A 13,565-nucleotide genomic window follows, 5' to 3' on the forward strand; every position below is an offset into this window, starting at 1 on the left:
CTGATTACCTTAAAGTGAAAATGAAGACAAAATCAAGCTTCTCCACTGAGTTGCAGCTTAATTTAGTCTGTTCTTACATCTCATTTGATGTCAGTTTGAACCACTTATTGGCTACATGCTGTGGTATACGCTCCCATAATGGCAGAGTTCTCAAATGCATTTAAAATGCTTCATGAAACTGAACAGGGTTCCAGAAACATCCATAAAACTTCACAATGGTTGTTTCACGGCAGCCCAGGGGGACGTTTGTGGTAAACACATGTACAGTATCATTAACCTGGAATGTGAAAAAGAGCTTCTGGCAACAGACTGCTGAGCATCATCCAGGGGACACAGGTTGGATGTACACTTGAATATAGCTGCTAACTGATGACAAGCTCACTTGGCACCAGAATTTTTTAAAAAATGTAATTATTGTTTTAATATGTCCAATCATATTACACAAATTCCTTCTCTGTTTTTTTCCTGCAGAAGGAGAAAAAACACTAATGCAATATAGAATATATGATTCAAAAGTCATCATAGTATGAATGCATGATTCTAATAAAAAAATTGGGTGACTGAGAATTCTAAAAATAGAATATGTCATTTAAAACTAAATATTTTTTAAATGACATTTATACAGTTTGTACATTCATATCAATTTTCTGTTTGAATAGATACCTTTAAAACACACATTTACCCGAATGTTTTTAAAAAGCATGTCTTTGTCTTTGGACCGTGATCACTGTCATCCTACAACGTGGAAGTTGACTCATCGGTCGGAACACACGACTATGACCTCCCCCGGTACTTTCTTCTTTCTGGGAAATGTATTTTTCTTACTCGCTTCTTTCACTGTGGAGGCTATGTTGAGGCAAGAGTTAAAAAACTACAACTGAGTGGCCCGGAAGTGATCCGCAGAGACGTTGCTCTGCCAATAGGCAGGTAAAATGTTGACCACCCTGTCTGTACAGCTTTTATTTCTTTTTAACCCGGTTAACAGCGTTTTACAGCAGCTCTACTGCACCATAGCAGACAGCTGTAACTGCGATTTCAAACCGAATATTAAAGGTAAGACCATAAGCTGTCGCAGCTAGCTTATCTATGATGACAAGGGTAGCTTCCTGTTATCACGCCGGCTGGACTCAAGGCACAACTCACCAATATTCACGTTATTTATTTCTATTTTTGTTTATTTGTTGGTCAGTCTTTTAGTCTGTCGGGTACAACAGAACGTTAGCTAGCTTCTTCTTGTTGTTACGGTAAATGTGGTGTTCTCAGTTGGTTATTTCAAACCATTTGATGTATCATTTCACATTCGCATTTGAATTAATGAAGACACCGAAATGATGGAGTCATCTTAACTAACCGGAGTGATTTAGTTATTTGTATAGTTGCCTGAAAGAAATATCTACAAGGACAGTAGTGTCATGTTGACATTACTACTACTGACATTACATTAGCTACCTCAAAATGAGTCGGTAGTACCACTATCACACTCTCCTGTTTATCAGAATAGCATCAGAAACACTTATCGATGGTCTCAACACGTTATCCTTTTATTCCCTGACCAGGCCTGGAATGGGACCTCTACAGAAACCTTTATGGACAACATCTGGTCCAGGATATTGTTTCAGAGGAGGTGGCAAAGTTCCTCCAGAATAAAAACCCAGACCGTCCCCTGGTTCTGTCCTTTAACGGCCCTTCAGGGACAGGAAAGACGCTGGTCAGCTCCATGCTGGGAAATCATCTGTATGGGTCAGCAATGAGCAGCCCATATGTCCATCAGTTTGTTCCTACGTTGCACTTCCCTTTACCTGACCGGGTAAAACAGTACCGAGTAAGTTAGGAATTGGCACAGTTCTGCTCCTTATTAGAACTTTTGTGTGGCTGAAATTCTGTTTATTTGTTGACAGGAGGACTTAAAGAGCTGGGTGCAGGGCAACCTGACGGAATGTGCTCGCTCAGTCTTCTTTTTTGATGAGATGGAGAAGATGCCTCCAGGTGTCGTAGATGTCTTGGAGCCCTTCCTGGGGCCGTCACACGTTGTGTTTCGTACTAATTACCGCAAGGCCATCTACGTCTTTATTGGGTCTTTAACAATCTGGATTATTTAACAACTTTCAGTCTGAAATCAGGCTTTGCTTCTATGAGCTGTGACTTAATCCATAGTTTTTGCTCCCTTTTCTCAACTCTTCCCACAGCACTACTGGAGAGGAGGTGATTACCAGAGTTGCGTTGGAGAACCGTCAGGCTGGACGGGACAGAGAGGAGATCAAGTTGCATGACTTGCAGGAAGCCCTCGCACAAACAGTTCACAACAGCAGCACAAGTAAGTGGGGCTCAGATTTCATTCCTGGTAATTTAGAAGAAGCCATTTAAATCAGGCCTGCCAACGCTAACAGACAAAACTCTCAATTGGCTTTTACTGTTCATCATCGGCGAAGCTCTCGATTTACCGGTCGATCTTCCTTCCTACCCTCACCTACGGTCATGAGCTTTGGGTAATGACCGAAAGAACAAGATCACGGGTACAAGCGGCCGAAATGAGCTTCCTCCGTAGGGTGGCTGGGCTCTCCCTTAGACATAGGGTGAGAAGCTCTGCCATCCGGGAGGAGCTCGGAGTAGAGCCGCTGCTCCTCCGCATTGAGAGGAGCCAGATGAGGTGGCTTGGGCATCTAGTTAGGATGCCCCCTGGACGCCTCCCTGGTGAGGTGTTCAGGGCATGTCCCTCCAGTAGGAGACCCCCGGGGAGACCCAGGACACGTTGGAGAGACTATGTCTCTCGACTGGCCTGGGAACGCCTGGGGATCCCTCCGGATGAGCTGGAAGAAGTAGCTGGGGAGAGGGAAGTCTGGGCTTCTCTTCTTAGGCTGCTGCCCCCGCGACCCGACCCCGGATAAGCGATAGAGGATGGATGGATGGATGGATGGATGTTGGGATCATCAGTTCATCCATTCAATCAATCCAATAAGCCAATTTGCCAGTTAACTGTAGCGTCGTTCCAGCTGCTGTAAGTTCCGGTGATGTCAGACGAAGGGAACTGAAGGGGTCCATCTGTCTGGCTTCCTCTTTCTCTGCAGGTGGCTTCTTCAACTCCAGCATCATTCAGCAGAGGCTCATCACCCGCTTCGTGCCGTTCCTGCCGCTCTGCCGACACCACGTGGAGCGCTGCGTCCGCTCGCAGCTCTGCTCACAGGGCTTGTGTTCCCGCGATGACGTAGTGGAAGCAGTTGGGGGCGCCATGACGTACACTCCCTTCCAGGGACACTACTTCTCTTCCACTGGTTGCAAGGCTGTCACAGCAAAAATCAACCTCTTCCTGTGAGTGGAGGAGCAGCTGATTTTAACTGTGGGAACTACTAAAAAAGTCCATCCATTGGAGCTCAGAGCTACACCAGATCAACAGAGATTCAGAGTCAGAGACACATCCTGTAGGTCGAGTCAGGGAAATTGAACTCGCAAGATTCATTGTGATTTTGGAAAGTTATACTTTAAGCATCGGTACAGAAACGGCTCCTGCACGCCCGAGTGTGAGCTCAAAAGTTGGATTTTCCTTGAAGACATTGTGCTGCTGTTCCGCCGGGCGGACTCGGAGCAGTTTGGTTTTCCTACCAGTAGGTGGCAGCAGAGACTGAATTTCCATGCGTGAAGCGGAGCAGCTCGGACAAAAGTTGGAGAATTTACTTCTCCGAAATTGATATTATGTATTACTTTTTTAAAATATAAAATATTGTAACTATTTTGTCTGTATTTAAACGCACAACTCCACTTTAAAATGTGGTGGATAAAATTGACCTGATTTAAAAAGATGTCCGTGTTTGTTAGTGAACTTATCACTTTCAAGCATATTGGTGTTATTTATCTGTTGCATCAACAGGTAATAGTAGGAAAACATAAACAGCATTTCACTTAAAAGTGCAAAAATAAAGTTTAAATTGTAAAGTTGTAGAGCTCTAAATAGAATAATGCACACACCTTAATATTCTAACCCTAACCCTTTTCATCAAAGTTAGTTGATTGGTAAAATCTCTAAGATTCTGTGTTTATTATCTTTATAACACATGGGGAATCTTTAACCTCTGTCACAGTGAGCTACATTATGCGTTGTCGACATGTGGCATTTCAAACATGCTCTATTTGCTCTGTTGCCAGGACGTTGGTGACTGCAGCTTCCTCTTAAGGTCATTTTAACTTGTGCGCATACAGTATAATAAATAACACACCATGCTGTTTTTCCTCTCAGCCTTCTGTTCTGCAGGTTTTAAACCACCACAGTCGCCACTCTTAATGCTCTGATTGGGTCATCAGGTGTATGAAAACCTGCATCAAACGGGTGACACATCGTTGTTATTGACACTTACTTACGTGTACTTAAACCTATATTTGGAACTGAAAGATTCAGATTCAGATTCAGGTCCTTTATTGTCCAACACGGGGAAATTTACAATGCAGCAAGAGCACGCAGAGAAAAATAAGATACAATAGAATAGAATTTGGAATATACAAAGAGGATGTATATTTACAATAATCCAGGTAAATGGATACTCAGCCCCTGTATACCTGTACATAGTACAGAGGGTGAATACAATATACATATCAGAATATATAATATTCAGATTGTACCCCAACTTTTCATTAGCCTCCCATATCGGCCTCACTTCACTGTGATCCAGCCATGATGACTTTATCAACACCCACCCGCGCACACACACGTGCACACACATGCGCACCACCACATAGGCAGATTGAGGAAGATGGGGGGGTTCAAAGGTCAGCTTAGAGGCCTCCTCAGCCCAGCTGCTGCAACGTCATCGCTGTGCTCCGGACAATGAGACGCACATATGCATACATAATAATGCATTGATACACGTGCGCGCACACACGTTTGTGTTTGACCTTGGGGCCTGCTTTCACACGCTCCCTGCAGAACAGCTGGACTGACCGCTCGGTTCCGTCACTGCCAACAGTGACGGACGGACATTCCAAACGTGCCCGATTTTTGAGTTTAGTTGCGCAACAAACGTGTTTGCAACTCTTCTTCTTGACTTTCTCTTCTTCTTTCCTCCCTTCATCACTTCTGTCAGCGTTTGGGTGTAGAGAGCCGGCATTGCCTCGTCACCCCCTCTCAGCCCTGGCTTCTTCCTCCCCTCCATTGAGGGGTGTTTGGTAACAATGGGACGTTGCTCCTTCCTTCCCCCACCCCCACCTCCCCACCCACCTCCACATCTGTGAGTGCCCCTCTGTCTCCTCATTCTTCTCTCTAACCGCTCCATTATTGGGCCTCTTTCACTTGTAAATGTGGCCAGCGATACTTCTGATGGGTCTTTTATGCACGCGGCCGGGGTCAGCAGAGAGGTAGGGGCAGGAGAGGTGGGTGGGTGTATACAATGAGGGGGTGGGTCAGGGTAGAGGGTGGTGAAGGAGGGCTGCGGTTGTTTTAGGGAGCCTTGCAGAGTTTTTTCCCCCTACAGACCAGAGTGTGAGGGGACAATCGTGACAAAGAGTTAAATCCTTTTTTGTGGATGCAGTCATTTGGGACAGTTGGAACGGGCCCAGCTCTCAAATTCCTGCAGCCGGAGGGTCCATGATGGAGCGCCGACACGGGTGAAAGCTCAACAGTGAGAAATAGTTTACTGGTGTCCAGAAGGAGGAGACATCATATCTAAAGAGTGGCTATTGTGTGCAGAGCAAAGTCAGAATGGGGATTTACTTCCGGGTTCTGAAACTTTTACTTCTAAATACACAAGTATTACACTTTTGTTTTACTGCATCTATTTAACAACTGCAACAAGCAGATTTTCTGATTATTCAACACATTAGAACCAAAGAAATGCATTTTAAAATGATCAAACATGTTAATTGTGTTTTTTTCCCCACGTTACTTGAATTGGATACATACTAGAACCATCCCGGGAAGTCTGTGGTCATTGTTAAATTTATGCTTCAGATTTAATGACCAGTTGAAATAAATGTTCCCCTTGATTAAATGTTTAAAATGTGCATTATGTAAGAGTCACAGGAAGATGCAGAGTGAGAGAAAGTGCAGTAGAGGCTCTTTAGCATTGCACCACTGAAATCAGTCAATCGTCACCTCATCTGGGCCGAACCTCATGTGCAACCCTTCAAAAGTGTCAGAAAAGCCGTTTGAGTGCCTCAGATCATGGCCCACTGCTGTGTGCTTATGTAATGAGCAATAACACATTCAATGACCATCGACCGCTTCGCAAAAATGAGTTAATTTATGCAGCAATTTTCATTTGCAGAGGCCATTTTGGCAGCAGGCCACCAAAATATAAACGAAGCGTTCCCGTAATTGTTTTGTCCATTCTTGAGAGCAGCGCCTGAATGCATCACGCTAAAAATAATTAAAGGAAGACTCTTTGAGTCTTTCTTTGAGTGATTTAAGATTTTTTTTCTCTGAAATCCAAACTGCTTATTGTTACTGTAAGTGATCAATTTATCTGTGTTTTGTTTCCCCAAATGTGGAGACATTTGGAAACAGCTACGAGCCTCTGTGGAATTCTGGCTGGTCACAAAGCTGCTGTATTCTACTGGGCAGAATAATTCAACGAGGCTCTAAAAGCCTCATAGAAAACATTATTCTTTTAAAACTGATATTATCTAATATAACTGCAGCATGTCTTGGAAACTGCTACATGACTTTTAATTCAGTGGTGAGAGAAAAGAGCGTAGCCGGCGTGAACAGTTCGCCTCCCTGTCAATCACCTCTGAAAATGATATTCCGATGAAGGACAGGAAGTAGTTGTAGGCGGGAAACCTATCCAGTTACTTGGACATTTGAGTGATGGAAAGTGCTCCAGGGGGTTCCACTAATGGTATTTATGACCAACATTCTGCAAAATAAATCAAAAGTTTTGGTGTTGGTGTGATTTTTCTGCAGCATAGTTGCGCAACCAAGGGTGGTCTGAAGCGTGTGAGTCGTTTCTCAGTTATAGGAACTCCTTCGTAACTCCGCTCTAGTTTTGGGGTCCACAGAAGGATGTGCCAGTGATACAATATACATCGATCGAGTAAACACATTAGCAAAACACCACCAAACTCCATTTTTAAAATGCTGCGTCAACTCGCTGGAAAAGGGCCAGTTGTGGTCATTCGCAGCATTAAGAAGGCAGAAATGTTGGTACCTCCAGCAGCAGCTTCTGCAGACAGACGCCCTCTGGATTGGATCCTCAGGCTTGTGCCACCAAAACTTGGATGCAAAGCAAACTCGCCATGACAGGCTGCTGCTCCACTTGTGGTGTGATGGTTCCCAGAAACCAAATCTGGATTAAGAGCTAAAACTCCATGTGAACTCATCACCTATTTCAACATTTCTAAAAGGCATTGTGCAGGAAGAAGACGGCCGTTGTCTTCCTCTGAGGACATCCAGGCTTCTGTTGTGTGTGTGAAAGGGGTAAATCATCCCAATTAGAGACACAACAGGGAAGAAGTTCAACTTTTGTGCGTTACATTTCTTATATTTGTACCACGGAGATGAGGTGTGATGATGGGCTGTGATGTCCAGGGCTGTGGCTTCATGTTGGCCCCTGAGTGGCCTCCATGGTGTCATGGCCTGACCAGTGTTCCCTGGGATTATCTGTTATTTTAGCTTCTGCTCTGACCTCTGCCACACCGACACACATTCACACACATGTGCACAGCCACTGCGCACGGCTGAAGGGTGGTCTCGGCGGCAATTGAGTCTCCAGGACAACAGGTGGACAAAGGGGACGCGGCGGGGGGAATGTCAGGCGGGGGATGGAGGGTGTCTGGGTGGAGGTGGGGTGAAGGGTGACTCCTGGTGAACGCTGATCACAGATGAGAGGGTGCTGCTGGGTGTAGAGGTTGGGGGGGCTGGGTTGACCTTGGCCTCTGTGAGGTGGTCAGATGGGGTGCGAAGGCCACCGGCCGCGAGGGGGGCAGCGTGAAGAGGGGATAAAGGCTTTGACGCCTCCCGTTCTCTTCAAACCTGCAGTGATTAATGACAAAACACACAAACGCACAAGGCACGCCAGCTGACCCCTACGAGCCCTCTGCCGAAGCGGCGGCACTGGCGTCTTTGGTGTGGTCACTTTTCCAACACTTCTGATTGATGAGCCATTCCTTTCCCACCACAAATTATGGTAATAATGCGGCGAGAGATGAGGTGCACGTCTGCAGCTGCTCCGCTCGGCTCCCTGATCCCATACAACAAGGGCAGCTCAGCATTAGATATAGTTTGAAGTGGGAAAAGTGGGACGGTTTCATCCTCCCATCTGGCATGTTGGAGAGGGTTCTCCATCTACCATAATTGTATTCTTTAAGATTAAAGATTATGTATATCGAAGTCAAACCCAAACTGATGTGAAAACATATAAATCTGCCCCTTTTTCTCCTACTTTTCGCAATTTTTCCTTGGGCACTTTTGTTCCCTCCTAATTTACGGATGTCAAAATAAATGACAACATAAATGTGGCTTCTGAATTAATTCCCTCTTATGAGACAAAGGAGGGAAGAAATCAACGTGCGCAACATGCATTTCGAAATCAAAGCATCTGATTGAGTGACACTGAAAATGTCCCGCAGTCCTCCTGCACCTGTTCTCCACGGAGGGATCTGATTCCAGGTTCGACCATCTCGTCGCCTGAGAAGACTTTTGGTGAGAGCAGCCAAAATGTCCTCCTGTGCACAAACAGTAAGTGTTGCTTAAAATAATCAAGGATTGTGATTGGCTGGGGGGAAACGGTGATGTCACCGCGCCCCTGCCGAACTGCAGCTGTGCATCTGCAGCTGCATGGGGCTGAACAGTGGTGCAGTATGGGGAGGACGGCGGCTGCTTGATGCTGATAAAAGGGGTGACGGTTGAGGTGGCGGTGGTGGAGGGCTGTCGACGATGATGGCGGTGAAATCAGCCACTGAAATGTGGGAGACAATCCCAAAATCAACTATTAATAGCATCAAATTCTCCGTGCTGTAACGGCACCGTTGGGTGGGTGCCCTTTTCTGGTTATGGGTCCCTGTTCACGGTTTGTGTCTGAGGGGGAGGACGAAAAAGAGTAGAATAGCGAAGAAGGCGGAGTCAAGCATATAGACATCTGCAGTTCCCCCCCACCCCAATAAAATGTTAGCTTGTAGCACGCACGGTGGCGGTTCACCTCCAACTGCTGCTATTAACAAGCAAATGATGCAGATTAACATGAGAGCTACGCACACACTCACACACACACACACACACACACACACACACACACACACACACACACACACAGTTAATACATTGAGTCAAATTGACAAATTTCCAGAAAATAGCTGTTGTAATAAGCACATTCCTCATACGCCTACTGCATGTGTGTGTCTGTGAGTGTGTTTGTGTGTGTGCGTGTACAAAGAAAGACAGGATAGGGAAAAAGGTCGTGATGTGACGTCACCCCTGTGATGCTCCAGCACCTTCTCCGCCCACATCCGGTCCCCTCCCTTTATTATTTCTCCAACCTCCCTGCATTTTACTTTGCATCCGTGTGTGTGTGTATGTGCGTGTGTGACAGTGATGACACAGCTTTGGTCACGTGACTGTTTAGGGTTGATGGCGTTGGAGGAGGAGGACATGAAGGAGGAAGTGACTGACCCGGAGCAGAGCACAGCAGGAAGAGAGCTGCTCAATGCCATCCAACATGGAGGCCGCGAGCGGAAGAGGAGTTTTTGGGTTAGCGTGTGAAATCGCTTTTGTCTTCAGTGCTCTGACTTTATACACTGACCCAGCGACAGAGACTCAGCTGAAACAGCTCAATTTTTAAAAATGTGCTCAAAAAAAATCTGCTAGGGTAAGATTTATAGGCAGACAAACATGTTAGCTGTCTCTGTTGCTTTAGCACCGAGGGCGGGATGCTGATTTTATTTTAATTGTTTGTGCTGATGCAGAGGGTTCAAAAAGTCTTCATCTGATAAGGAAACTCACTGTTCACAAGAAGGGACGAGAAGAAAATCGGGTCTGAAGACCATCCCAATGATCAGTCATCAGCAGATGCCACTGAGGCTAAATGGCTGTAATGATCTCACTAATCATTACGCTGCTCCACTAATTGTTTCCTCTAGATATCTTTGTCATCAATATCACTGTCAATACTGATCAATTCTTCATTCCGGCACCTCAGTAACGCCCAGTGACAGACAGAACCTTTCTGCTGCACCATTTTTCTTCCATTTTTCAGCATATAGACACAGAAAAGGTGGGAAAAGATTATGTTTCAGCCAAAACAAGAATTAAATCTGTTTCTGCTGTGTTCGTTAAGGCTTTTTCACACACTTTTGTTCGAAAATATATATATATATTTAAAAAAAAAATGCAGATTAACATTAATTTAATGAGAAAAAATATTTTTTAATCCAACTTGTTTTTCTAAACTTACAACAATGGTAATCACATTTTCATGTATTTGCAAGAAAAAATTTGCATTATTATAGTAACATTATTGAACTCAAATATATACATTTAAATATCTAAATAAATATCTAAATATGTTTGTCAATGATAATTTATTATATTTCATTTCAATTATCTCGATTTTTTTTTTTACATTTTTTTGATGGTTTCACTTTATTTTCCTACAATAATGGAAATGTTTTATTAAATTTTTATAGCCCCTTTCTGTAATCCTAAATTTTCCTCTTTAAATACAAATAAAAGAAGAAATATTTGCAGGTCATAGTTAATTTTACAGAGCTTTTAAATTTATTTATTTATTTTTTTAAATTCATGAACTTTGACCTGAGAAGCAATTTAACCCTTTCTCGTCCAGGTGTGTGTTCAGGCTCAACCTGTGTGTTTCCCCCTCCAACTTGGGTGGTGGTGTTTGGACTCAGTACACACACACGCACGCACGCACGCACACACACACACACACACACACACACACACACACACACACACACTGATACAGACAACACACACAGATACAGACAACACACACACCTCCCCGCATTTTTTTAATCCACTGTTGTGAGTTCCATGCCAGAACCGCTCGGCTCCTGTGGCAACATGCTGGGAGAGGATTACAGCAGCAAATTAGTCTGAGGAGAGCTGAAGCATCCGAGTTAAGGTGATGCTCTGGTGTGAAAATCAAACAGACCCCTGTCCCAAAACACTAAAGAGGCCAAAGTCAAACTGAGGACTGATTTATCCTGCTGCTGACAGCTTTTCACTTTCTTCTTATGTCACACTCGCCCTTCTTATACAAAAAAGGAAACTTCACGAAGTCAAACCGTGGAAAAAAGTTGCAGCAGCGTGGCAAAAAAACGTTTAATTAATTCTGAGGATTTTATGTTTGCTTGAAATATGCTGATTTATTTTCTTTAGAGGTTTTCAATCAATGTTTTGTTCTACAAAAAAATAAAAAATCGGGTAAAATGACCGCGAATTTAGTTGCCTTTTGAGTTGTAAAGAATAATGTCAGTTTGCCAGACGTCCCATAACTAAAACTTTATTCGTAGAACAGAAATAACGAGGCCTAAAAGCCAAAAACATTAAACATTGAAACGATCATTTTAAACCCCTGCGAATATAAAATGCAATATTTATACATCTCATGCTGACGATATCAAATGAAAGACAAAAAAACCATACTATTTACAAAAACAATTGATTAAATAAATGCTGATTCTCTTAATGGTCATTAGTTCTTTATTATTCATCAACAGAAGAATCAGCAACAAACGAATTCCGTCTTTATTGGCTTGTAATGGCATCCTTTATCAAAGGGATGAAAGGGCTTGGAAAAGGTCACGGTTTGTTAAACAAAATTAAAATGATACATTCCTGAAGAATTATGCAAATTATAATCCCCAAAACGCCAACAAAAGGCGGCAACAAAAGCTCACCAGTGGAGCGACAATAAACCTTCCCTGAGAGGAAAAGTGCGAAGAAAGAGAAGAGCTGCGGAGCTGGGCCTGCCTGGGAAATATTAGTTTCACTCCAACAACTTGGAAAAAATGTCCCACCTTGTAAAATACTTCATTATCTCTCTTTATTATTTTGTGCTTGGCCAAATCTGCAGCCCAAAGTGTAAAACTTTTCTACTTCGGTTCATCAACCGAACGATCCTGAATTCGATTTATTGAACAGTTGTTAGTTAACCAAAGGAGTCACAATCGAAAATAACAACCACGCAGAGGGCTGATAACTACGAGGGGTTAAAACGCGATTATTGTGGTTATGATCATTATTATTTTCCATCTAAAGAGAAGAGCAGGAGCGTCCAGCAACAGATGTCCAGGCACAATTCTCGGGTAGGATTTGAATTTTCACAAGAATTGCGTTTGGACAATCAGCTGCTAGAGCTCAGAAAAATGGAAATAAATTGAAGACACATGATCGTTCGCTGGTCCGATTCCATCCAACCTTCAGCTCAGAGTGAAGCAGCAGCAGCAGCAGCGTGTTCACACACCAGCAGCAGGCCACGTTATCCAATTACTGCTGCCCATTAGCACCTTCCGAATTTATCGAGATTAAATGATCCCAGCACCGAACCAGGGCCCACGAATAACCAGGCTTCCCTTGTCAAGTGCCACACAGATAGAGAGCAAGTTGGAGATCAGAGGGAGGAGCAGAGAAATCCCGAGGTTTTGGACCAAAAGTCCTCTCCGCCATATCTGCACCTGTTAGGACGCATCTTTCTCCTCCATCCTTCCTCCCTCCTCCCTCCAACGAAAAAAGCTATAAAAAAAGGTACATTTAGCTGTAACGTGTGCCTTTCCCCGGTGCACAGCGTTTCACCTTGAGATAAAATAGAAGAAAAGGGTGAAAATGTCGAGGGTGGGGACGTCTCTCAGGGTGGTGCACCTGCTCCTCTGTGTGTAGTTCCAGGGTAGAATCAGACTACTCCAGCGGCAGAAGCGACCCGATGGTGGCAGGAAGGAGGCGGGCAGGGATGGCGGTAGTATCCCCCCTCAGGAAGGTCTGCAGGATGGCAGCCAGCGCCGCCGCCGGCTCGGCTTTGGCTCTGTCTGGACTGGGGGGCTTTTTCTGGGGCTCCCGCAACAATAGTGCGTCCGTGTCACCGAGAGAGAGCTCGGGAGTGGGGCCGCTGCGCTCATGGTACTGAGATTTGAATAAACACACAGATTCATAGACACGCACACACGCACGCACACGCACCGCGGGGGTGATGATAAATGCCCATTGTGGCCAGAGGAGGAGGAGAACTAATGAGAGAGGGTGAGAGAGAGAGAGGGAGAGAGAGAGACTGAATGGTCGAGCAGAAAACCTCTTAAAGAAATACAACAGTTTTATTTTTATTTTTCTCTCCATCACTTTTTTTCCTCCACTTCTGTGAACAATGATCACGATGTTAACCCTCCTGCATACACACACACGCACACACACGCGCACAAGTTTCCCTTTTGGTTGCCCTCAGCGATGACAAACCAAAATGTGCAGAAGATTCATGAAACATTAAAAAAAAAACTGGAATGATTTAGTATAACGTGCACAGCTTCAAAGGGGAAAATAATAATAAAGGTGAAATAATTAAATGTTGTCAAATAAAACCGGTTTACATGTTTTACCATTAAATAAATAATATTTTTAGCATTTGTCAGTCTTCATT

General features: G+C 44.2%; 1 protein-coding gene and 1 non-coding gene across 2 annotated transcripts; one reads left to right on the top strand and one right to left on the bottom strand.

Moving 5' to 3' along the window:
• The first annotated feature begins 889 nt into the window (after positions 1-889).
• On the top strand, positions 890-4,227 carry tor2a (torsin family 2, member A). The gene is made up of 5 exons (XM_003974677.3): positions 890-1,053; positions 1,557-1,822; positions 1,899-2,074; positions 2,187-2,314; positions 3,066-4,227. Exons 1-5 carry the CDS (start codon positions 933-935, stop codon positions 3,308-3,310), a joined length of 936 nt encoding a protein of 311 aa, XP_003974726.2. The 5' UTR covers positions 890-932; the 3' UTR covers positions 3,311-4,227.
• Positions 4,228-12,214: 7,987 nt separating this feature from the next.
• Positions 12,215-12,287, bottom strand: mir219-1 (microRNA mir-219-1). Its single transcript, NR_105372.1, has one exon. It is a non-coding gene; the product is annotated as a microRNA mir-219-1 (primary transcript).
• Between the last annotated feature and the right edge of the window lie 1,278 nt (positions 12,288-13,565).

This window comes from Takifugu rubripes, chromosome 21, assembly GCF_901000725.2.
Source record: "Takifugu rubripes chromosome 21, fTakRub1.2, whole genome shotgun sequence".
Classification (NCBI taxonomy): domain Eukaryota; kingdom Metazoa; phylum Chordata; class Actinopteri; order Tetraodontiformes; family Tetraodontidae; genus Takifugu; species Takifugu rubripes.

Bases quoted from the DNA above. Each gene is read 5' to 3' on its own strand.
- tor2a (XM_003974677.3), top strand. From the start codon at position 933: ATGTTGACCACCCTGTCTGTACAGCTTTTATTTCTTTTTAACCCGGTT. The intron at 2,075-2,186 runs GTCTTTAACAAT...CTCTTCCCACAG, and splicing joins GCCATCTACGTCTTTATTGG to CACTACTGGAGAGGAGGTGA. The intron at 2,315-3,065 runs GTAAGTGGGGCT...CTTTCTCTGCAG, and splicing joins AGTTCACAACAGCAGCACAA to GTGGCTTCTTCAACTCCAGC.